Raw genomic sequence first — 23,732 nt, forward strand, 5'->3', positions numbered from 1 at the left:
ACAAAAAATAAAATCTTTAATGAACTCACCATACTCCTAACGGAATACGTTTGGGTGTCTTCTTTCTAGAATGGGGTCATTTGTGGGGTTCCTATATTGCCCTGGCATTTTAGGGGCCCTAAACCGTGAGGAGTAGTCTTGAAACAAAAATGACCTGTGAAATCCTAAAGGTACTCATTGGACTTTGGGCCCCTTAGCGCAGTTAGGCTGCAAAAAAGTGCCAATCATGTGGTATCGCCGTACTCGGGAGATGTAGTATAATGTGTTTTGGGGTGTATTTTTACACATACCCATGCTGGGTGGGAGAAATACCTCTGTAAATGACAATTGTTTGATTTTTTTTACACACAATTGTCCATTTACAGAGAGATTTCTCCCACCCAGCATGGGTATGTGTAAAAATACACCCCAAAACACATTATACTACTTCTCCTGAGTACAGCGATACCACATGTGTGACACTTTTTTGCAGCCTAGGTGCGCTAAGGGGCCCAACGTCATAATCACAGGTCATTTTGAGGCATTTGTTTTCTAGACTACTCCTCACGGTTTAGGGCCACTAAAATGCCAGGGCAGTATAGGAACCCCACAAGTGACCCCATTTTAAAAAAGGAGACACCCCAAGGTATTCCGTTAGGTGTATGGCGAGTTCATAGAAGATTTTATTTTTTGTCACAAGTTAGTGAAAAATGACACTTTGTGAAAAAAAAACAAAAATCAATTTCCGCTAACTTTTGACAAAAAATAAGATCTTCTATGAACTCGCCATACACCTAACAGAATACATTGGGGTGTCTTTTTTCTAAAATGGGGTCCGTTTCTGGGGTTCCTATACCGCCCTGGCATTTTACGGGCCCAAAACCGCGAGTAGTCTGGAAACCAAATGTCTCAAAATGACTGTTCAGGGGTATAAGCATCTGCAAATTTTGATGACAGGTGGTCTATGAGGGGGCGAATTTTGTGGAACCGGTCATATGCAGGGTGGCCTTTTAGATAACAGGTTGTATTGGGCCTGATCTGATGGATAGGAGTGCTAGGGGGGTGACAGGAGGTGATTGATGGGTGTCTCAGGGGGTGGTTAGAGGGGAAAATAGATGCAATCAATGCACTGGGGAGGTGATCGGAAGGGGGTCTGAGGGGGATCTGAGGGTTTGGCCGAGTGATCAGGAGCCCACACGGGGCAAATTAGGGCCTGATCTGATGGGTAGGTGTGCTAGGGGGTGACAGGAGGTGATTGATGGGTGTCTCAAGGTGTGATTAGAGGGGGAAATAGATGCAAGCAATGCACTGGCGAGGTGATCAGGGCTGGGGCCTGAGGGCATTCTGAGGGTGTGGGCGGGTGATTGAGTGCCCTAGGGGCAGATAGGGGTCTAATCTGATAGGTAGCAGTGACAGGGGGTGATTGATGGGTAATTAGTGGGTGTTTAGGGTAGAGAACAGATATAAACACTGCCCTTGGGAGGTGATCTGACGTCGGATCTGCGGGCGAACTATTGGTGTGGGTGGGTGATCAGATTGCCCGCAAGGGGCAGGTTAGGGGCTCATTGATGGGTGGCAGTGCCAGGGGGTGATTGATGGGTGGCAGTGCCAGGGGGTGATTGATGGGTGGCAGTGACAGGGGGTGATTGATGGGTGGCAGTGACAGGTGATTGACAGGTGATCAGTGGGTTATTACAGGGAAGAACAGATGTAACTAATGCACTGGCGAATTGATAAGGGGGGGTCTGAGGGCAATCTGAGCGTGTAGGCGGGTGATTGGGTGCCCGCAAGGGGCAGATTAGGGTCTGATCTGATGGGTAACAGTGACAGGTGGTGATAGGGGGTGATTGATGGGTAATTAGTGGGTGTTTAGAGGAGAGAATAGATGTAAACACTGCGCTTGGGTGGTGATCTGATGTCGGATCTGCAGGCGATCTATTGGTGTGGGTGGGTGATCAGATTGCCCGCGTGGGGCAGGTTAGGGGCTGATTAATGGGTGGCAGTGACAGGGGGTGATTGATGGGTGGCAGTGACAGGGGGTGATTGATGGGTGATTGACAGGTGATCAGTGGGTTGTTACAGGTAAGGACAGATGTAAATAATGCCCTGATGAATTGATAAGGGGGGGGGGGGGGGGTCTGAGGGCAATCTGAGCGTGTAGGCGGGTGATTGGGTGCCCGCAAGGGGCAGATTAGGGTCTGATCTGATGGGTAACAGTGACAGGTGGTGATAGGGGGTGATTGATGGGTAATTAGTGGGTGTTTAGAGGAGAGAATAGATGTAAACACTGCGTTTGGGTGGTGATCTGATGTCGGATCTGCGGGCGATCTATTGGTGTGGGTGGGTGATCAGATTGCCCGCAAGGGGCAGGTTAGGGGCTGATTGATGGGTGGCAGTGACAGGGGGTGATTGATGGGTGATTGACAGGTGATTGACAGGTGATCAGGGGGGATAGATGCATACAGTACACAGGGGGGGGGGGTCTGGGGAGAATCTGAGGGGTGGGGGGGTGATCAGGAGGGGGCAGGGGGGGGGGAGATAAAAAAAAATAGCGTTGACAGATAGTGACAGGGAGTGATTGATGGGTGATTAGGGGGGTGATTGGGTGCAAACAGGGGTCTGGGGGTGGGCAAGGGGGGGTCTGAGGGGTGCTGTGGGCGATCTGGGGCAGGGGGGGGAGAAATCAGTGTGCTTGGGTGCAGACTAGGGTGGCTGCAGCCTGCCCTGGTGGTCCCTCGGACAGGAGGCAGCCTGTATAATACACTTTGTAAACATTACAAAGTGTATTATACACTTTGTATGCGGCGATCGCGGGGTTAACATCCCGCCGGCGCTTCCGTATAGCCGGCGGAATGTTGCGGCGGGCGAGCGGTGACAGGCGCCGGCGGAGGATCGCGTCACGGATGACGCGATCGCTCCGCCCATGCCCTTAGAAGGACTGCCGCCTCTGTGGGTGAGCCGGTCCTTCAGGGCTCCACTTCCCGGCCGCCTCTGTGCGTTAGGCGGTCGGGAAGTGGTTAAAGTGACACTGAAATAAAAAAAAAACAAAAAAACCTTATGAGATAATGCGTAGTACGGATTATTAATAGAACTTTAGTAGCAAAGAATTTTTTATTTTTAGTTATATAGCTTTTTTTTTTATAACCTTGCATAATTCATATTTGCAGTTTACAAACCACACTCTACTTTAAACTATGAAACAGAGCAGAGCTAATGACCATTTAAACCTCCCTGCAGTAAAATCTGAAGTTGTCTTTCACTGTTTCTTTGATGTATAAGTGCTTCAGAAAACAGGACTGTCACTCAGAAAAGTTCTTTTGCATAGATAACAACTGAAGTTTCTTAATTCTTCCTGTTTCTTAATTCTTTCTTTGATACTAATGTTCTATTTCTTAGCTGTATTACACATACAATTTATTATATCATAAGGGTTTTTTTTTTTACCGCTTCAGTGTGACTTTAAGCATCCTGTAATTCTTTGTCTTGCAGGTGATTCTCAGTTCCTGGCTGAACGTGTTTGGTAGCGTCATACGTTGTCTCAGCGTGCTATCATTCCTGAATATGGGCCAGAGTCCCTTGTTTTACTTATTTGTGGGCCAGAGCCTTTGTGCAGTGGCCCAGCCTCTTGTTCTGTTTGTACCTGCAAAACTTGCTGCGGTGTGGTTCCCAGAACATCAGCGGGCTACAGCAAACATGATTGCTTCCATGTGTAAGTACTTGTCACTTTCTGTTACATTACATACCAAGGGGTGCTGCAAACTAACCCAGTTATTTCTCATTCAACACAGTAGTCTGAACTAACCACCTGCACTGTTCTCTTTTCTTTCACTTCTTAGTTAATCAGAACCTAAGCGCTTACTGCTAGAAATTATAGTTCAAAGGTATTCCTTTACACTATTTACATGCATTTTTATTTCCCTTTTTAAATAGCAAACCCATTCGGCATATTTTTAGCCAATATACTGTCACCAGTTATTGCTTCAAAAGTGGATTATGTTCCAATATTAGTAAGTAAAAGGGTTTTGTTTTCTTTATTTGGAAGCGATCTATAACACAGCATAATATTAAATGTTATCCTCTATTCTTACATTTGCAGCTTGGACTCTATGGCACGCCTGCCGTATTTGCCTGTGTACTAGCTACAGCAGGAATTTCTACTAAAGCCCCTCCCACACCACCATCAGCCAGTGCAGTTAACTCCTCCTCTGAACCATTCTTTGCTGGCTTAAAACAGGTAAGCATTAAACCATGTTCTAATGCCATCTCAGGCTAGTTTTACACCTGACAATTGAAAAAAAAATGCATGCATTGTGACACATAAAAATATGTACATTTTCAGATTGCAAGCACCTACACTTTTTTCTTTTTTTTTTTAATTAATGCAGGTTGTCTTGGATTTATTAAAGTGGGTGCTGCAAAAAACTGCAGTAGGGCAAATGAATGCCTAATGCTAAGTACACATGGTGCAATTTGCTGTCAGATCGACAGGTTGAATAGATAATTTCCAACATGTCTGATTTGCTCCCAATTGATAACTGGATTGATTTTCAGATCAGTGCTCCACAAAATTGATCCCTTTATCGATAGGGAGCAGATCAGACATGTCTAGAATTTTTTATCTGAGGGGAAATTGCATTGTGTACCTAGCATTAGACTTACAACAATCACTATATTCTGATATGACCCATACAAGAGTTGCAAACTTCAGCAAACTAATATTGTATACCTTGTTTAAAAAACTACTGTCCAAGTTTGCTGGATCACTTATGCTTTCCAGTGTTCTCCATCTTGAAGGGATAAGGGTACACAGTAACAAAGCAATGCAGCTGTGCAGATTTGATGATTAACATGGACAGATTTAGAGTAATTTCATCAGCAGCCTGCATGTGATAATTTGTGATGAAGGTGTAACTATCCTCTAATCACCCCTCATGTGAGCACGGTGGCATAGTGGTTAGCGCTCTTGCCTTGCAACGCTGGGTCCCCGGTTCGAATCCCAGCCAGGTCTACATCTGCAAGGAGTTTGTATGTCCTCCCCATGTCTGTGTGGGTTTCCTCCGGGTACTCCGGTTTCCTCCCACATCCCAAAAACATACAGATAAGTAAATTGGCTTCCCCCTAAACAAGAAAAAAATGGCCCTAGACTACGATACAGGCACTACACAATACATACATAGACATAGTACTATGGTAGGGATTAGATTGTGAGCTCCTCAGAGGGACAGTTAAGTGACAAGACAATATATGCTCTGTACAGCGCTGCGGAATTTGTCAGCGCTATGTAAATTTTAAATAATAATAATAATAATAATGTGTGTTGCACCGTACTGTGCTGCCTGTAAGTGTGCAGCCTGTTCACTTAGACATTTTCCTGGAGGTCTGCTTTAATAAGTCAGAATTAAATTCCAGAATTGTTCTATTTATATTGCCATCTTATATATCTGTAGTATCAATTCTATTGTGACATTTATGTGTTATGTTTTGCAGCTTATGAGAAATAAAGCCTACATCATCCTAATGATTTGCTTTGGAGCTGGACTGGGAATCTTCACAGCATTTTCTGCATTTCTGGAACAAATCTTGTGCTTCAGAGGGTATCCAAATGTAAGTACCCCAATCACTGGTCATGTTCTAACCTGTCTGCAGAGAGACAGCCCAGGGCTCAGCAACTCCTGCACTCAGTTTATATGTATTCTGTAAGGAAAAAAAGCCCAACTTCGTGCACAGATCTGTTCAGAGCATCTCACACTTTAGTAAGGAGACTGCCCTAACATTGTTATTTTCTGCTGCCAACTTTCCTGTTTAGGGAGTGGGCCAGAGACTACCCTTTCTGAGAACATTTGAGCCTCTGGTTTAAAATGTTTGTGGTGCAGAAAGTGGCTGATATTTATTTGACATCAGATATTCAAAGACCAACTGTACCACTTAAGTTGGCCATACATCGCTCGACTTGGCAGCCAATCGACCATCTGATTTGATAATTATAATTGAATCAGATAAAAATCTGTGCCGCCAAGAGCATGCCCAATCAACTATGCGACCAATTTCGGGACATGCTGGAAAATAACGGGCCAGCATGCTCGATCGGGTGCATGGTGGTAACTGGGCGTGATATCAGGATGAGTGATTAACGCAATGGAACCCCCTGCATCCCCCCCCCATTGTTTTATGCCCCCCCTGGTACCGTGCAGTTATACTTTACCTGTCCGCCACCCATGTGATGTGATTTCTGCATTCAGGCCCCACGTGACTACCGGCATATAGCATGTGGGCCGCATCACACCATGGGGCTGTGCAAATGCAGAAGTACAAGGACATAGATGAATGGTGTGTCAGGTAAAGTATAACTCCACAAGGGGGGAGAATTGGGGGACATAAAACATTGGGGGACATCGGATAGGGGCGGCATGGCGGAGTGACAAGGCTGATTCCCGAAAATAAATCAGGAATCGGCCTGCAGTTTATGGTGGTTAACAGATCTCTCTCCAATCAGACTCAATCAGAGAAAGATCACTAGATGTATGGGTACCTTTAAGGCCTAAACAAGTCTAAGTAGGCATCTATGCCTAGGGCCAAGCTTTCAGTGCTTTCAAACTACTGATGGTATGTTGTTCTGTAATCTAAAATGCCTAGCTTATAGTTTCATAGTAGAATTGAGGGCACTGCCTGTCAGCATAGAGCTTCCATAGCAGTCAGATGTTTTGTATATGGTTGCAGTTTTGGAATTAACCCCTTTATTCTCCAATAAGGTAATGTTACAGTGGCATTGTACGTTCTTCTGCGCACACGTTATCCCCATAGAAGCAGTTGTACACCGTTGTGTAAAGTTGAACATACACTGACTTTATTGCCTTTGCTAGCAAGCACAGTATGACAAGTAACTGTAAAGGTGGCCACTACACACAGATTTTCAATGGATTTCAGCATGAAATCTTTAAAAATCTTTAAACCACTCACTTGAAGAAAGGAAGAAAACAATTATATGAACAATAAAGGGTAGGGGGAAGCGCCATCATATTACAAGGATAAATGCTATTAATGTAATATGTCCCCTGGAACAACCATTCCCATATAGAAGGGACATAAAACAGCCATTGAAAATGCAGCGCCACCCCGCACCCCCTTGACCAGGCTGCAACCACCCCAGGGCGGGGGAAGGGGAAGGGTAGAAACCAAGGGAACCCCCTGGGGGCCATAGCGATCACACTAGAGGGAATTCTCCTCAACATCAGCTTAATGTAATAAACATAAAGTTCACTATATTAAAAAATACACAGCAAAACCCATATATGTTGTAGTATATACATTTTAGATTCAATAAAAACCACCAATGTCCAAACCTGTGGTGGGGACAATTGTGATCAGAATTTAACTAACATAGTAAACTAGTCTCGTTAAGGCTAGATAGGGAGGGCCGGCAGGGGGTTTATCAGGAAATCTTATATAGATGGAACTGTATATATGCGCTTATGAGTATTCTCTCTACTATGGAAAAACAGTGATTCTCATCTGCTAACATGTTGGATTACTCTAGGATTCCTACTTCCTGTGAACTGCTTCCTTGGGAACTTTATATCATGTTGTGTGCACAAAGAGAACTATTTTTTGCTGAGAGCTCCAGCTGATAGTTTTTTCTTGATACACAGTTTGAACACAATATATGGGTCAATCCTCTGTCCCTCTGGCTTGTGGTATCAGGGCTCTGGCTTTTATTGGATATTATTGTCTTTTATTGTTGGTGATTAATAATAAATGGTAATTTTATTGTTCATATAATTGTTTTCTTCCTTTCTTCAAGTGAGTGGTTTACAAATTTTGAAGTCTTAGACTCAAAGGAAGCACTTTTTTAATTTAATATTTGAGACCCATAGTGTAAACAAACTTTAAAAATCTTTGCCGGCCTCCCGGGTTTTCTAGGAGAATCATAGCAGACATTTCCAAGAATATAGATTGTCCCCATTATTTCCCTGGTGTATATGTCAACAACAAGGCAGAGATGCAAGAAGATTCCTAGGGGTACCTTTTGGCAGATGGTTACGCTGATGGTCTGTCCAGACACAGATACTGGGCATGAAAGCTGGCTTGAACCTATCCCTGATTCACTGGGTCCAATTCATGATTATTACTGTTAAAGATCTGGTGACACACGTTTAGCAGTCAGTCTGCCAATTTTCATGCTACTCCTCTGTAACTTTGGCTAATTTTTCCCTCTCATACGGCAGAATAGGCTAAGAGCCAAACAAGTTATTGGTAAAGAGCATTGGAGTGAACTGCTACCCTAAATTATAGTGAAAGATTATGTAGGGCACCATTTATCCTCTTGTGTGTGTGTATATAGCTTGAGAAATATCCCCAGACAGAATCTGACACTGCACATTGCCTTTCCTTGTAAAGTTAATCCAGCACACAACAAGCAGACATTTCTGAGTAGGCCGCATCATTGGATTGATCAGGAGTCTGATTGAAGCCTTTTTAGACTCTGACTAGGTCCAGAATAGTGACAAGGCTTACTAGCTAAAAAATGAAATTTTAGTTAAAAGAAACTAGAGACGGGAAAAGGAAATATATTTTATACATACCTGGGGCTTTCTCCAGCCTCATCCGCCTGGATCGCCCCCACGCCGCCGTTTGCTGCCCGCAGCTACGAGAACCGCTTGCTGCCCGCAGCTACGAGAACCCCATCTCTGACATAATCGGAGCCAGCCTCCTAAGTGCGCTCTCTACGTATCTCTCCAGAGGCTGCTGGAGAGATACGCAAACCGCGCACTTCTCTTACGCTAGACTGGGTCCGACTGACGGAAGTGTGGGGACCCGGTTCTCGTAGCAGCGGGCAGCGGAGGACGGCTAGCGATCCAGGCAGACGAGGCTGGAGGAAGCCCCAGGTATGTATAAAATTGTTTTTCATTTTCGTCTCTGGTTTTAAGAAACAGAGCCTTGAAGCAGATCAATCTAGTAGCCATCAGAGCTACCCAGAGCTACAAATACAAGTATAACAGTCTTCAGTCATCTTTACCTTGTGGCTTTTATCCTGCAAGGTTACATAAGGAATTGGCCCTGCTAAGATGGTCTGGTTGTAATGAAGGTCATGTGACTGGAAACACCACATTGTTTTGCTATATTCCTGTGAATTAGTTAATCAATAGGATAACTGGAATATATATTATAACAAGCCTCTGCAACTTTCTAAAGAACAAAACAATATTGAAACGGTCAAAGAATGGAAGTGATGGATCAGAGCCCCCATTGCATTTGTATAACCAAGCACATAGGGTTTTAGGACTTCCAAGCAACTCAGAAGTTCTAAACCAGTAGGTGCCAGTTACAAAGTCCATTGTTATAGACTGAGACATTTTTATTTAAGCATAGGTTCATTTAAAAGGTATCATGATTTGTTTTGCGATTCTGATGAAATATTGTTTGTTTTTGTTTTTTTTAGTATATTTCCGGGTTGTGCGGAGCCCTGTTCATTTTCTTTGGGGGTATCGGTGCTCTGATATGTGGCCTCTATGTAGACCGGACCAAGAAGTTCACAGAAGTTGTAAAGATATGTTTTGGGATAACAGCAATGCTGTTTGCAGTATTTGCTGTGGTAAGTATAGTACTTTTCATTTAGCAGCTTTATAGTGAGCTAATAAGCAGGTAGAAACATGTAGAACTTTGGACACTATGGTCCTGGTTCGCTGAACTGTACTGTGCCCTAACAGCTCACATGACTTGTGATTGTATTCACTGCGTAAGGAGTGTTACTCTAATAGAACAACTACATATTGTTACAGCTAGTACGTGTGTCATTGGTGTATATATAATGCACATAATAGCTGTAACACGTATGTAGTCTGCATAACACAAGTTATGCACTTTGAGTAAAGTTTAGGAAACTCAGGGTCTATGTAAGTAACTACAGTACTACTTATTGTGCACAAACCCAATGCACTTAAAGAGGAACTCCAGTGAAAATAATGTAATAATAAAAGTGCTTCATTTTTACAATAATTATGTATAAATGATTTAGTCAGTGTTTGCCCATTGTAAAATCGTATAAATCCCTGATTTACATTGTGACATTTATTACATGGTGACATTTTTACTGTGGGCAGGTGATGTAGCTGCTGCATTTTTTTTGGCAGTTGGAGACAGCTGTAAACAGCTATTTCCCACAGTGTAACAGGGTTCACAGACAGGAAACTGCCAGGAGTACCGCGGTCCTCAGAGCTTCTTGTGGGAGGGGTTTCACCACAATATCAGTCATACAGCACCCCCTGATGGTATGTTTGTGAAAAGGAATAGATTTCTCATGTAAAAGGGGGTTTCAGCTACTGATTGGGATAAAGTTCAATTCTTGGTCTGAGTTTCTCTTTAAGTAAAATCATTCTTGTGGGAGGTATATGAAGGGAATTCATAAAAGTTCAGACACCTGAAGTAAACAGACCCTTATATGTGACCACCATTCATAATGTGATTCACCATTCATAACTATTTGTGCTCTCTCCATTTGCCACTGGCATCGCTGCCACAGTTACAACCTCACCTTAAAGAGGAACTCCAGTGAAAATAATGTAATAATAAAAGTGCTTCATTTTTACAATAATTATGTATAAATGATTTAGTCAGTGTTTGCCCATTGTAAAAGTGTTCCTCTCCCTGCTTTACATTCTAAAATGTATCACATGGTGACATTTTTACTGCTTGCAGGTGATGTCACTGGAAGTAGTTGCTGCTTGCTTTTTTGGCAGTTGGAAACAGCTGTAAACAGCCATTTCCCACAATGCAATGGGGTTCACAGACTGGAAACTGCCAGGACCATGGTCCTCACAGTTTCCTGTGGGAGGGGTTTCACCACAATATCAGCCATACAGAGTCCCCTGATGATTGGTTTGTGAAAAGGTAAAGATTTCTCATGGAAAAGGGGGGGGGGGGGGTCGGTATTAGCTACTGACTGGTATGAAGTTCAATTCTTGGTCACAGTTTCTCTTTAACTGAACTCCTTTACTCCAACCACTGCATTATTGTCTGTATACCCGCATGCTCCTGAGCCCTCTTCTGAACTCTCAGTGATCCTATGGTCTTGTCTCTACAATGCATGCAGTATACACATTATACTGTCTGTGTTCCACTATATAGGTCTATTCTAGCACAGGCTGCTAAACATACTTTCACTCTATGCATTCTACCAGTCTCTACCTGTGTGTCATGATCTGTCTACATTCCTCAATGTCCACTCTTCTTCTATTGCCTTCATTCCTACCCTCTTATGTAGCCGGTTTGTTCCTGTGTAGCATCAACCCTCTCTTTCACTTTCAGTCGTTCTTGCCTCTGACTGCCTTCAGTTCCTCCTCTCCTTTATTAGACCTGCAGTGCGGCGGTTCCTGGAATTATGGGGTTTCTTCTGATCCCTGTCTCAGGTTTATTTACTCTACTGCTTGGCACAGCTGCTTTTCTACTTGGTGGCAAGATCTCCCTGTCACCACTTCCTGTACACCTCTTGTTTTAGCAGTCCTTGTTTTTCCTTTCTTCACCCTGCTCCTGAGTCAGCACACATCACAAGTAAAATCTGTTATGCAGTGACTGAGAAGAGGTAAGTCAAAATAGGCCCTTAAAGAGGAGCTGTTAGGTATAAGGTCTCAGAGAAAATAAACACATATATCAGTAGCTAAATATTGGCTGTACTTACATTACATATGCATTTCACTGTCCACGTTTGTACTTCACAGAACCTTTATATAGTATTTGCAGAGAATGGTGCTCCGGACAGCTCATGGCAGGTTCCATGTTTATCTGTCTCCTATGAAGCCAATTGTGATGTCATATGCTCCCTGCTTCCTGATGAGTCCGCTCACAAAAAAAGCTCGTAATGAATAACACTACTGTACAGTGAATATTAATTAGCCATGTGGCTAGGAACAATAGCGGACTCCTGCAGTGTACTCTGCCCGGAGATTTATCAGTGCTGTGAGCAGCCCAGCATTACATGCTGTTGTAACTTGAGCCTGTAACTTCTCACTAGCAGCCGAGGGGGGGGGGGCCCAGAATGCTTTGCAGTATGTTATGCAGCCTCTCGTCCTTTTAAGAGCTTGGGAATACAGAGCCTTGCTCTCAGCACACATCAAAAGTAAGAGAGATTTATAACTTCAGTATTGCCTTTTTGGCTTCCTTCTAAACTGTTTAACACAGGAGAATAGAGGTTTAAATTAGCTTTTGCAGCCTGACAGTTACTCTTTAAGAGGGGGCTGCTGTTGGGATAAGGAAAAATTGTCCTGATCCTCTCCAAAGAAGCTGGGAAATTTAGCAGCTAATAGGAATATTATTAGACATGATGCAATAGGTAAGAATCATGAACCTTTAGGTTGATGTAGCAAGGAAAGGTTCCCCTGACAGTTCTGCAGACCATTAAAGAGAATCTGTACTCTAAAATTCTTACAATAAAAAGCATACCATTCTATTAATTATGTTCTCCATTGCCCCTCTGTGCTGTTTCTGCTACTCCCTGCTGCAATCCTGGCTTGTAATTGCCAGTTTTAGGCAGTGTTTACAAACAAAAAAACATGGCTGCTAACCAGCATGTGATAGGCTGAGAGAAGCTCAGTCTGTGACTCATACAGAGCCTGCAGGGGGCGTGGAGAGGGTGAGTATAGCTTCTACCTATCACAAGCAGAGCAGCACATTCCTGCCTGAGCCCGACAAAGCTGTCAAAGGAAAGAAGATTAGATTATATAACAGAGATAATACAGCCACTGTGCAACTAGGAAAGGCTGCAGTAAGAGAGACCACATTAGAACAGGTATAGGAACTTATAGGATAGAATAAATAAGGCTGAAAATTTTGTTACAGAGTCTCTTTAAGGGAACTTTGCAGTTGGCCTAGGTTCATTCATTAGGAGAAAGTATCATGTTAGTATATAATTAATTAAGGTTATGCATAGTTAAAGAGTAAAGGTTAGGGTTAGGCATGGGGGTAAAGGTCGAGGGTTGCGGCTATGCATTGGATGGACATAAGGTGCGAATTATTTAGCCCAAGTGGTTATTTGGGTTCAGGTTAGTGACAAGGAAAGGTTATTAGTTTCAGCACAGAAAAGAGGTTAGGGTTAGACAGAGCAGAGCAGTAGAAGTCTATGGTTAGCAAAACAGCATGGAGTAAATCTAGAGTTAGGCTAGTTGAAAGACTCAGAGGAACCCAAAGACCAGGTATCAGGAGAAATCTGTGGATACCGAGCCAATAAATTATTATTTATATAGTGCCAACATCTTCCGTTCTGCTGTACATAGTAAACATAGTGGAGTGCATAGATGCATAAGATGTTCAAAATCAGGACATCCAGCAGTACACGTACTGATAGATACATACATAGTTGATGTGTGGTTAGAGACATCACCAACACTGGTAAATGCTGGTAATCGATTCTGCTGGTAAAATTGATGCCTGTATGGCCAGCTTTATGCTGTGATGCATAGATTGTTGGGAACAATTTCTGAGAGAAAACAGCATTCACTGAAAAGTAGGATATGTAGTAGCAAACTAAATGAATCACAATTTGTTCACATTGAGCTTATGAGCACAGAGATGCTTCCATAGTTTTGTCAATGACCAGTGGCTTTGTTTTCATACAGGTATCCAATCTGAGGGATCAGCCGTTTTTGTTGGCATCCGTATGTTCCTTGATGGGCTTTTTTGGGTTTGCCCTATATCCAATTAGTATGGAGCTTGCAGTAGAGTGTTCCTATCCAGTTGGAGAAGGGAGTTCAACAGGTCTGGCCTTTATTTCTGGGTAAGTGAATGGTTCTCTTTATATTCTTCATCAACAGCTTTCATTACATGTTCATATAAAAAAATGAAGACGATAACAGATCCTGCACTCTAAGGCAGAAGTGAGAAGTGTGTTCTATGAATGTTTTATGCTTTTGAACAAGACTGGGTCTACTCTGGACTATGATTATGGTAAGGATTAGAGTGTGAGCTCTTGTTAGGACAGTCAGTGACATGACTATAGACTATGTAAAGGGCTGCAAATGAAGTCAGTGCTATATAAACACCTTTCTAAAATTGAAGCAGGTAAAAAGGGTGCTGGAGCCCTTATGGAAAAACCAGCGCCACCATAGGCGCCTATGTTAGAAGCTGCATTTAGCGGCATTAGGGGGAAATTTGGGCACATGGCGGCTGCTGTGAGACGCCTGCATTCATTGTATCTTACCGTTGTTACTGTGCACGCATTACTTTGGATACACGTCCTTACTCTAGGTGAATCGGAAATTATGACTGAGGACATCTTGTGGCCAAATAGTAAAACTACATCAAAAAGCATTTTATTCAATAAAAATACCTACATTTACATGTAAAATTAACAATTTCCTTCCCAAACTCCCCCATGGTACCCAATTATATATATATATATATATATATATATATATATATATATATATATATATATATATTATAATATAATTATAATACAAAAAATATATATAAACAGTTGCATTAGGGACTGAACTTTTTTAATAGGCATGTGAAGAGGATATATAAACTGTATTTTTTTTTCAATTTGCGGGCTTATAAATAGTGATGGGGACGCAAAACTGAAAAAATCTTTATTTCCTAATAAAATATTGGCACCATACATTGTACTAGGGAAATATTTTAAACGTTGCAATAACCGGGGCAAATAGGCAAATAAAATGTGTGGGCTTTATCCACAATAGAAGGTTTTATTTTAACACTATAATTTAACCACTTCACCACTGAGGGGTTTTACCACTTGACCACCAGAGCAATTTTCACCTTTCAGCGCTCCTTCCATTAATTCGTCTATAACTTTATTATTACTTATCCCAATGAAATGAACTATATCTTGTTTTTTTCGCCACCAATTAGGCTTTCTTTAGGTGGGACATTATGCCAAGAATTATTTTATTCTAAATGTGTTTTAATGGGAAAATAGGAAAAAATGTGGGAAAAAATTATTACTTTTCAGTTTTCGCCCATTATAGTTTTTAAATAAAGCATGCTACTGTAATTAAAACCCATGAAATGTATTTAACCATTTGTCCCGGTTATAAAACCATTTAAATTATGTCCCTATCACAATGTTTGGCGACAATATTTTATTTGGAAATAAAGGTGCATTTTTTTCAGTTTTGCATCCATCCCTAATTACAAGCCCGCAGTTTATAAAGTAACAGTGTTATACCCTCTTGACATAAATATTTAAAAAGTTCAGTCCCTAAGGTAACTATTTATGTTTTTTTTTTTATTGTATTTTTTTTTTTTTTAATTACAAAAAAAAAAAAAAAAAATTGGGGAGTGTGGGAGGTAATGAGTTAATTTATTGTGTAAATGTAATGTTTGTTTATGTAAAATGCTTTTAGGGTGTAGTTTACTATTTGTACACAAGATGGCCACAGTGTGTTTGTTTACATGCGACCTGTAAGCGTCCTTCCGGACGCTTACAGGGAGCAGTAGGAGGCTGGGAGAATCACTATGATCGCGCTGTTTCTAATAGAAGCAGCGCGATCATTGCGGGGGCTAGATCAACGAACGGGAAAGGATTTTCCCGTTCATTGACCTCCGTGCGAGCAGACGGCGGCGTGCACGAGCGGCGGGTGCGCAGACAGCGGCGGTAGCGCGGAAGGTACGGATTTCTCCGTCCCTGGTTTTTTAGGGGGGAAAAAAGGGACGGAGAAATTCGTACCGCGGGGGTTTAAGTGGTTAATGGCCAAACACTGAAAAATGTTTTTTTTTCAATTTTTTTTCTTATTATTCCAATTAAAATGTGTTTAGAATAAAATAATTCTTAGCATAATGTACCACCCAAAGAAAGCCTAATTGGTGACGGAAAAAACAAGATATAGATCAAGTTGTTGTGATTAAGTTACTGGCGAAAGAATGGGAGGAGCACTGACAGGTGAAAATTGCTCTGGTCCTAAATGGGTAAAACCTTCAGTGGTTAAAGGGTACCTGTGACGAAGCAATGCAAAAGTTTTATACATACCTGGGGCTTCTTTCAGCCCACTTTGGTCTGATCGGTCCCTCGCCGTCCTCCTCCGCCACCTGGATCCTCTGCTATGGCTCCCGGTAATTCAGCCAGTTAGCGCAGTCTGGTCATGCACACTCCCGTCACACTCCCGCGGCCAGGACGCGCATGCGCACTACACCCTGACAGGCCGAATTACCGGGAGCCATAGCGGAGAATCCAGGTGGCTGAGGAGGACAGCAAGGGACCGATCAGCCTGAAGGGGGCTGGAGGAAGCTCTAGGTATGTATAAAACTTTTGTATTGCTTCATCTTAGGTTCACTTTAAGGAGTAAATAGGAGATATAGAGGCTGCAGTCTTGAGTTTCTTCTAGGATCCTGTATTCAAGCTTATCCTTTGGCCATATTAGTTTAACAACTTCTAAGCTCTTAAAGAGACTCTGTAACAAAGAAAAAGGTCCCCTGGTGGGTAATCACCTCGGAAGGGGGAAGCCTCAGGGTCCCAATGAGGCTTCCCCCTCCCCTGTAGCTGCATGCAGTCCAGCGCTGGCTCTCCCGAAGTCTCAGACAATCCTGGCTTGACAAGCTACATTTATTTACTTTCCCTGGCTCCAGTGGGGGCGCTGTTGCGGCTCTCATCGTGGAGATAGGCGGAATTAGCTGATCTTCATCGGGTTTACTACGCAGGCGCAGGAGACTTGCACGTGTGCAGTAGAACAGCCCGACAGCGATCAGCTATTTCTGTCCATCTCCGAGTGGAGAGCCGATACTGCGTCTGTGCTGGAGCTGGGAAGGAAAATATTTACATCCCCGCAGTTTCGGGAGCTTTTCCGCCGCCGCTGTGGGACACAGGAGGACGGGGGAAGCCTCAATAGGATCCGGAGGCTTCCCCCACCCGAGGTGAGTACCCCCCAGGGGAACTTTTTCTTTTTTACAGGTTTTCTTTAAAGAGAACCTGAGGCGAGGTTCTAACAATGAAATCCCCATACAGAGGCTGGGTCTGCCTATAGAGCCCAGCCTCTGTTGCTATTTAGATTCCCCCTAACTTCCCCCTGCACCCAGCGAGACCCCATAAATCACAGCCGCGCTGTGCGGCTGTGTTTACCTTTGTAACGCCAGTCTCTGCTCTCCCCCGCCTCCTGCAGAGCTCCGGTCCCCGCCCGCGTCCCTTCCCTCCAATAGCCGTGGAAGGAAGGGACGTGGGCGGGGACTGGAGCGATGCAGGAGGCGGGGGAGAGCGGAGACTGGCATTACAAAGGTAAACTCAGCCGCTGCTGACACGCTCAGTGTCGGCAGTGCGGCTGTGAATTATGGGCTCTATAAGCAGACCCAGCCTCTGTATGGGGATTTCATTGTTAGAACCTCGCCTCAGGTTCTCTTTAAAGAGACTATGTTACAACATTTTCAGCCTTTTCTTCTATCCTATAAGTTCCTATATCTGTTCTAATGTGGTCTGAATTACTGCAGCCTTTTCTAGTTGCACTGTCTCTGTAATATATCTAATCTTCTTTTCTTTGTCAAGCTTTGTCAACCCAGAGAGGAATGCACTGCCTCTGCTGTGATAGGGAGAAGTTATGCACACCCCCCTCCATGCCCCTGCAGGCTCTGTGTGTGTGCTTTGTTTATCCCTCACAGACAGGTCTCTGCTCTTAGTTTCAGCTTGTCTGAGGGGGAAGGGAGCTGTCCATGCTGAGAAACCCTGACTGGAGTGCAGATAATTCACTATGTGATAAAAACCTGTAGTGTACTGTAACATGAATATATATATATATATATATATATATATATATATATATATATATATATATTCACAAACATCACTTCCTGGTTAGCGGCCATGTTTTTTGCTTGTAAACACTGCCTAAAACTGGCGATTAAAAGCCAGGATCGCAGCGGAAACGGCAAAGAGGGCTCCAGGAGATCACAGTGATTTGATCGGTATGTTTTTTATTGTACAGATTCTCTTTAAAGGATGGACTGATAGATTAGCTTATCAGTGGATCAGTGTAGTCACTGTACTGATAAAAACATTTGGAAAAGTGCATATTGGTAATAATTAACAGTGAATACCAGCAGGCTTATTTTTTGTAAATAGTGTATTTTTGCCTAAAAGCACCAAGTCAAGAAATTGCTGCAGCAAAAGCAATTAGGCAAACATATTGCAGTCATCCTTATTCAGCAGCTGTGGGTGCACTGACAAGACTTCATGGAGTTCTAACAGCTTGTAGACCTGCACAGTGAAAAGATGGTACATGGAACAGGATAATGGAATATACTCTATTTCAGCAGTCTACTTTTAATACCTATCATGAAAGATGTTCAACAACTGCAGTTATCCTTTTAAACTGCTTAGCACAGCCAAATCTGGTGACAATCTCCATAACAATTTTTTTTCACAATATCATTAGACTTCTACTAGTAAATCTTGTGCTGATCACTTGCTTGTAACAATGATTCGCTGACCCAAAAAGAATATGCAGATGAGGTGTTCAGACTTTACTGGCTAAATGCTAGCACAGTAGAATCCTTTTATAGTAAACTCCAAGGGACCGGGCAAAGTAGTTTACTACATCAGAAATTGCCGTACTCAAAGTATGCCATAGTACTGTATCTTAAAGGCAACCTGAGATGAAAGAAGTCTCAGGTTCTATACTCACTTGAGGCCGCTTGGTCCCTCGCCATCTTCCAGTCGCACCTGTTCCCTGCTGGACGGCCCGGTAGCCTGGTCGAGTCATGGTTGGTCGGGAGTAGTCACTGTGCAGGCGCAGAATGCTCCCGGCAACGGAAGTGTGCTTGGCTGGGCCACGCAAGCACAGTGAAGCGCGACTCAGCCAGGCTACAGGGCCGTCCAGCAGGGACAGAAGCGACCTGGGGAGATGGCGAGGGGTCCCAGCGACCTCAAGGGGGTTTAAGGAAACCCCAGGTAAGTTTAAAACCTTAAACTGTTTTTTTCTCGGGTACACTTCAATTCAGTCAATAATTGGGAGTCATTTTTTCTTTTCAATGCTTCAGCACGCGAGCACAGACAGCATCTAAGCTATATCAAAATGCACAGTGTTTGATATGCAGGGATTTGCATGCAATAATCATGCAACAGCTTGCACAGGAAGCACGGGTCTCACAAGTTAATGCAGGTACAGTACTGATAGTGTGCTCCTCTGTCAATATTTTTGTGCAGACTGGATGATACTGTAGCAGTGCAGCCATGCACAAGCAAGTCACAGATGACAGGCAACTTCCTCAGTAATTAGGCAGCAGCTTACACATGAAGCACAGTTCTCACCAGTTAATGCAGGTACAGTACTTATGGTGAGCCCCTCTGTCTACATTTCTGTGCAGCTTGGATGATAGTGTAACATTTCAGCCATGCACAAGCAGGTCACAGATAACAGGCAATTCCCTCAGTAATCACGCAGCAGCTTGTACAAGAAGCATAGGTCTCACTGGCTGGTGCTTTTGCGGTAATCGACACGGCCCAGAGTAGTGTGCAGATAGGGAGCAGGCTACAAGTGGCTGCCAGCCCGACCATTGACCACGGCTAATGGGTCTCCGTCTGACATATGATACATATGTCCCATCCACTTTCCACTATAGCAGGATACAGACTACCGCAGGAGCCAAAAAACAGGTTTTACTATACAAGAAGTTCTATTATATCGGATTTACTATACCAGGCGTTACTCCTGTATATACTTATAATGGTGCTTGGGCGGGACCTGGACATTTAGTTTACATCTCTGCATACACTCGTGCAACCCACGTGGTTTCCTAGTAAGGGCGGGCATGTGGGATGTCACATGCGTGTCCCCACTAGGAAACCACGTGGGGTGTGCGTGTATGGAGAAGAGAATGTGCCTGGAGCAGCAGAGGGAGAAGCAGAGGCTGCGAACTGGTAATGTATACACTTTACACGGGGCACGGGGGACATTGACATTAGGGGGGACAGCATTGGGGGTTTCATCGTGATCCTTGGGAAATTACACGCCGTTACCGCTGCACACCCGATCAAGCAACATCTTGCAGCATGTGCGATTGAGAATGCAACCAATTATTGTCCCGAAATTGGTTGCATTGTCTGTCGGGCATGCACTCTGCAGCACAGATATTTATCCAATTCGATTATAGTAATCGAATTGGATGGTCGATCGGCCGCCAAGTCGCCTGATGTATGGCCACCTTCAGTCTTTTCAAATAGTGTGAGCTGCTTGCAGCTGGCGTTGAATGTGCACTTTCATTCAGTATTCTCTATTCATCTCAAGGGAACCGATGACTGTTCATTTAACCCATTAGCAGCTTGAATAAAGTTATCTCGTTTGAGAGAAGTGCACTGTTTTTGACCTTTTTGATCCTTTCCTGCTAACACAAAATACTGAAACTGAAAGCAGAAGTCCTCTATTATTGTCTCACACTGCCCCCTAGTGACAAGTGGCCTTAATTACATATCACAGCAGTACTAATTAGAAGCTAGGAAATTTAACAAAGAAGAAATAAAAAATGTGCTAAAATAAATTGGCGTGGAGCACTTGCAAGCCTCTAAATACATTGGCTGCTAAAGGGTTAAGTATAATACTAAGCTGAAGGATTGCCCATGTCAGCTCACTGTTCAAAGTGCTTAATTCGTGCTCAAAATGCTAAAACGTCAAAAGATCAGCTTGATGGCAAACATCCGGTCTCAGAGTGATTATTTCTAAAAACTCGGAATAATGTACAGTACATTTTATCGAGTTTTGTGTAAAGATACACAGTTATGTGTGAACTATGGATGCATCAATAACAAACTTAACAAGAAATATGAGCAGGAACTAAGATGAAGCATTCATTTTTGGTGTACCGGTACCTAAGTATACTTAACCACTTGAGGACCCACCCTTTACCCCCCCTTAAGGACCAGCGTTGTTTTAGCTGATCTGTGCTGGGTGGGCTGTGCAGCCCCCAGCACAGATCAGGGTGCAGGCAGAGCGACCAGATCGCCCCCCCTTTTTTCCCCACTAGGGGGATGATGTGCAGTGGGGGTCTGATCGCTCCTGCCTGCCTGGGTGTTGCGGGGGGGGGGCACCTCAAAGCCCCCCTCCGCGGCGAAATTCCCCCCCTCCCTCTCCTCCCTCCCTTCCCCGGAGATCCGAGGCTGCACAGGAACGGATCTGTCCTGTAGTAGTGGTAGAAGAAAAAAAACAAAAACAAAAAAAATCTGTCCTGTGCAGCCTCTAACAGGCTCCTGCCTGTCATGTGACAGCGATCCCCGGCCGCTGATTGGCCGGGGATCGCTGATCTGGTACAACGCTGCTACTGATGAAAAACCTTGTACTGTGCGCTCACTTCTCAACGTATATTTAAACCTAAGCAAACATGTAATAGTCCATATCCCAAAGTCCAAACAGATTACTTATGTGTCCATGGATCGCTGCATCAGTCACCAAGCATATGATGTAATCAGATTCCTTTTTCAAAATGCTGCGCTCCCATGTCTCAAATCTTCTCATATTGAATCGCTCAAAGAAAAAGAGAGAAAAGGCAAAGGAAACAAAACATAGTGTGATACTGCTTCAATCAGTTTGTTTTTCACACCACCCAGTGCTGCAGCCTTTATCCCATACACATTCACCACGACTCATAGGGTTATACAGGTCCTCACCATGTGAAATGACTGCCGAATTACAGACAGCAAACCAGCACCATAAACACTCTCCCAGAGCATGCAGGTATCCACCAGGTCATGCATGGCCTCTCACCTCACTCCTGGCTGTCCAGATTATAAGACAGCAACAGCGCTCAGTGCCTCAAACGGAACGTCCCCAGCAAGTCTCCCAAACGGTATTACTCCATTAGGGCAGATTCCTTATGCCAGCCTATCAACTAAAGGACTTGACATAGCGTAAAACCAGTAGTGCACTCACATGTAAAAAGTAAAATCAAGCATGTATCAAACAGAGCTCTTCCTCGCCAGCCTAGTACGCCTGTAGCTCCGCCCTGCGCGTTTCTGAGTGCGCATGCACGAAACGCGCAGGGCGGAGCTACAGGCGTACTAGGCTGGCGAGGAAGAGCTCTGTTTGATACATGCTTGATTTTACTTTTTACATGTGAGTGCACTACTGGTTTTACGCTATGTCAAGTCCTTTAGTTGATAGGCTGGCATAAGGAATCTGCCCTAATGGAGTAATACCGTTTGGGAGACTTGCTGGGGACGTTCCGGTTGAGGCACTGAGCGCTGTTGCTGTCTTATAATCTGGACAGCCAGGAGTGAGGTGAGAGGCCATGCATGACCTGGTGGATACCTGCATGCTCTGGGAGAGTGTTTATGGTGCTGGTTTGCTGTCTGTAATTCGGCAGTCATTTCACATGGTGAGGACCTGTATAACCCTATGAGTCGTGGTGAATGTGTATGGGATAAAGGCTGCAGCACTGGGTGGTGTGAAAAACAAACTGATTGAAGCAGTATCACACTATGTTTTGTTTCCTTTGCCTTTTCTCTTTTTTTTCTTTGAGCGATTCAATATGAGAAGATTTGAGACACATGGGAGCGCAGCATTTTGAAAAAGGAACAACGCTGCTACTGTTAGCAGCGTTGTACGAATGTAAACAAAGCGGATTATTTCCGCTTGTGTTTACATTTAGCCTGCGAGCCGCGATCGGCGGCCCGCAGGCTATTCACGGAGCCCCCCCGCCGTGAATTGACAGGAAGCAGCCACTCGCGCGAGTGGCTGCTTCCTGATTAATTAGCCTGCAGCCGACGACGCAGAACTGCGTCGCTGGTCCGGCAGCTGCCACTTTGGCGACGCGCGGTATGAGTGCGCGGTCGGCAAGTGGTTAAAGGAAACCAGAGACACCATAAAAGAAAGATTTGATACTCACATGGGGCTTCCTCCAGCCCCATAAGCACCGCTGAGTCCCTCGCCTTCCTCCTGCGTGCCTCCGTTCAGCCTCGGTAACTGGCTAAGTCGCATCAGTCGGGGTCTTCTACGCATGTGCGGACCTCCTGACATGACTTAGCCAGTTACCCGGGATGATTGCAGCTGAATGGAGGACGGCGTGGGACTCAGCGGTGCTTAGGGGGCTGGAGGAAGCCCCAGGTAAGTATCAAATCTTTCTTTTATTGCGTCTCTGGTACACTTTAACCTTTTGCCGACCGCGTCACCGTCGCCGCGGCGGCAGCCCCAGGACCGCCTAACGCCGATTGGCGTAAAGTCCTGGGGCTCTGTTTTGAATGAGATTGCGCGCATCTCATTCTCGGAGGGTGGAGCTCTGCCCCCTCTTCAGTCTCCGAGCGGCTATTGCCGCTCGGGAGACTGTTAGACGGCGTAATCACCGTCTAATTACCTGTACAGCCATGCGATCAGCAGCAGCGCTGCTGTCCCTTGCTGTCCCTTCCTGAGCCACGGAGGTGATCGGCTGTCATAGGCTGAAGCCTATGACAGCTGATCACAGGGATTGGCCGGCGGGGGGAGGGAGGGGGGTATACAACAAGAAAAAAAAAATAAAATACACTTTTTATTTAAAAAACAAAACAAATAAACTAACACAAATAAACAAACAAACAAACACTGGGGGGGCGATCAGACCCCACCAACAGAGAGCTCTGTTGGTGGGGGAGAAAAGGGGGAGGAATCACTTGGGTGCTGTGTTTTGCGGTCCTGCAGCTTGGCCTTAAAGCTGCAGTGGCCAATTTAATGGAAATGTGCATGGTATTTAGGGGGGTTTAACATAGCAGTCCTCGAGGTTAAGAATGCCTCTGATCAATAATGTAAGGTCATTGCATTACTTATTTTAGCTCGGTTATCAAATACAAGCTTGTCACT

At 44.2% G+C, this 23,732-nt stretch overlaps 1 protein-coding gene across 1 annotated transcript in view; it reads left to right on the forward strand.

The window, feature by feature from the left end:
* LOC137519300 (solute carrier family 49 member A3-like) overlaps positions 1-23,732 on the forward strand; it is a 39,243-nt gene that overhangs the window by 7,653 nt on the left and 7,858 nt on the right. Inside the window, exons 2-7 of the mRNA XM_068238267.1 lie at positions 3,469-3,688; positions 3,910-3,986; positions 4,076-4,213; positions 5,467-5,583; positions 9,416-9,568; positions 13,584-13,741. Of these exons, the coding sequence (XP_068094368.1) occupies positions 3,469-3,688; positions 3,910-3,986; positions 4,076-4,213; positions 5,467-5,583; positions 9,416-9,568; positions 13,584-13,741 (863 nt within the window). The remainder of the gene's footprint in view (positions 1-3,468; positions 3,689-3,909; positions 3,987-4,075; positions 4,214-5,466; positions 5,584-9,415; positions 9,569-13,583; positions 13,742-23,732) is intronic.

This window comes from Hyperolius riggenbachi, chromosome 1 (genome assembly GCF_040937935.1).
Source record: "Hyperolius riggenbachi isolate aHypRig1 chromosome 1, aHypRig1.pri, whole genome shotgun sequence".
In the NCBI taxonomy this organism is placed as follows: domain Eukaryota; kingdom Metazoa; phylum Chordata; class Amphibia; order Anura; family Hyperoliidae; genus Hyperolius; species Hyperolius riggenbachi.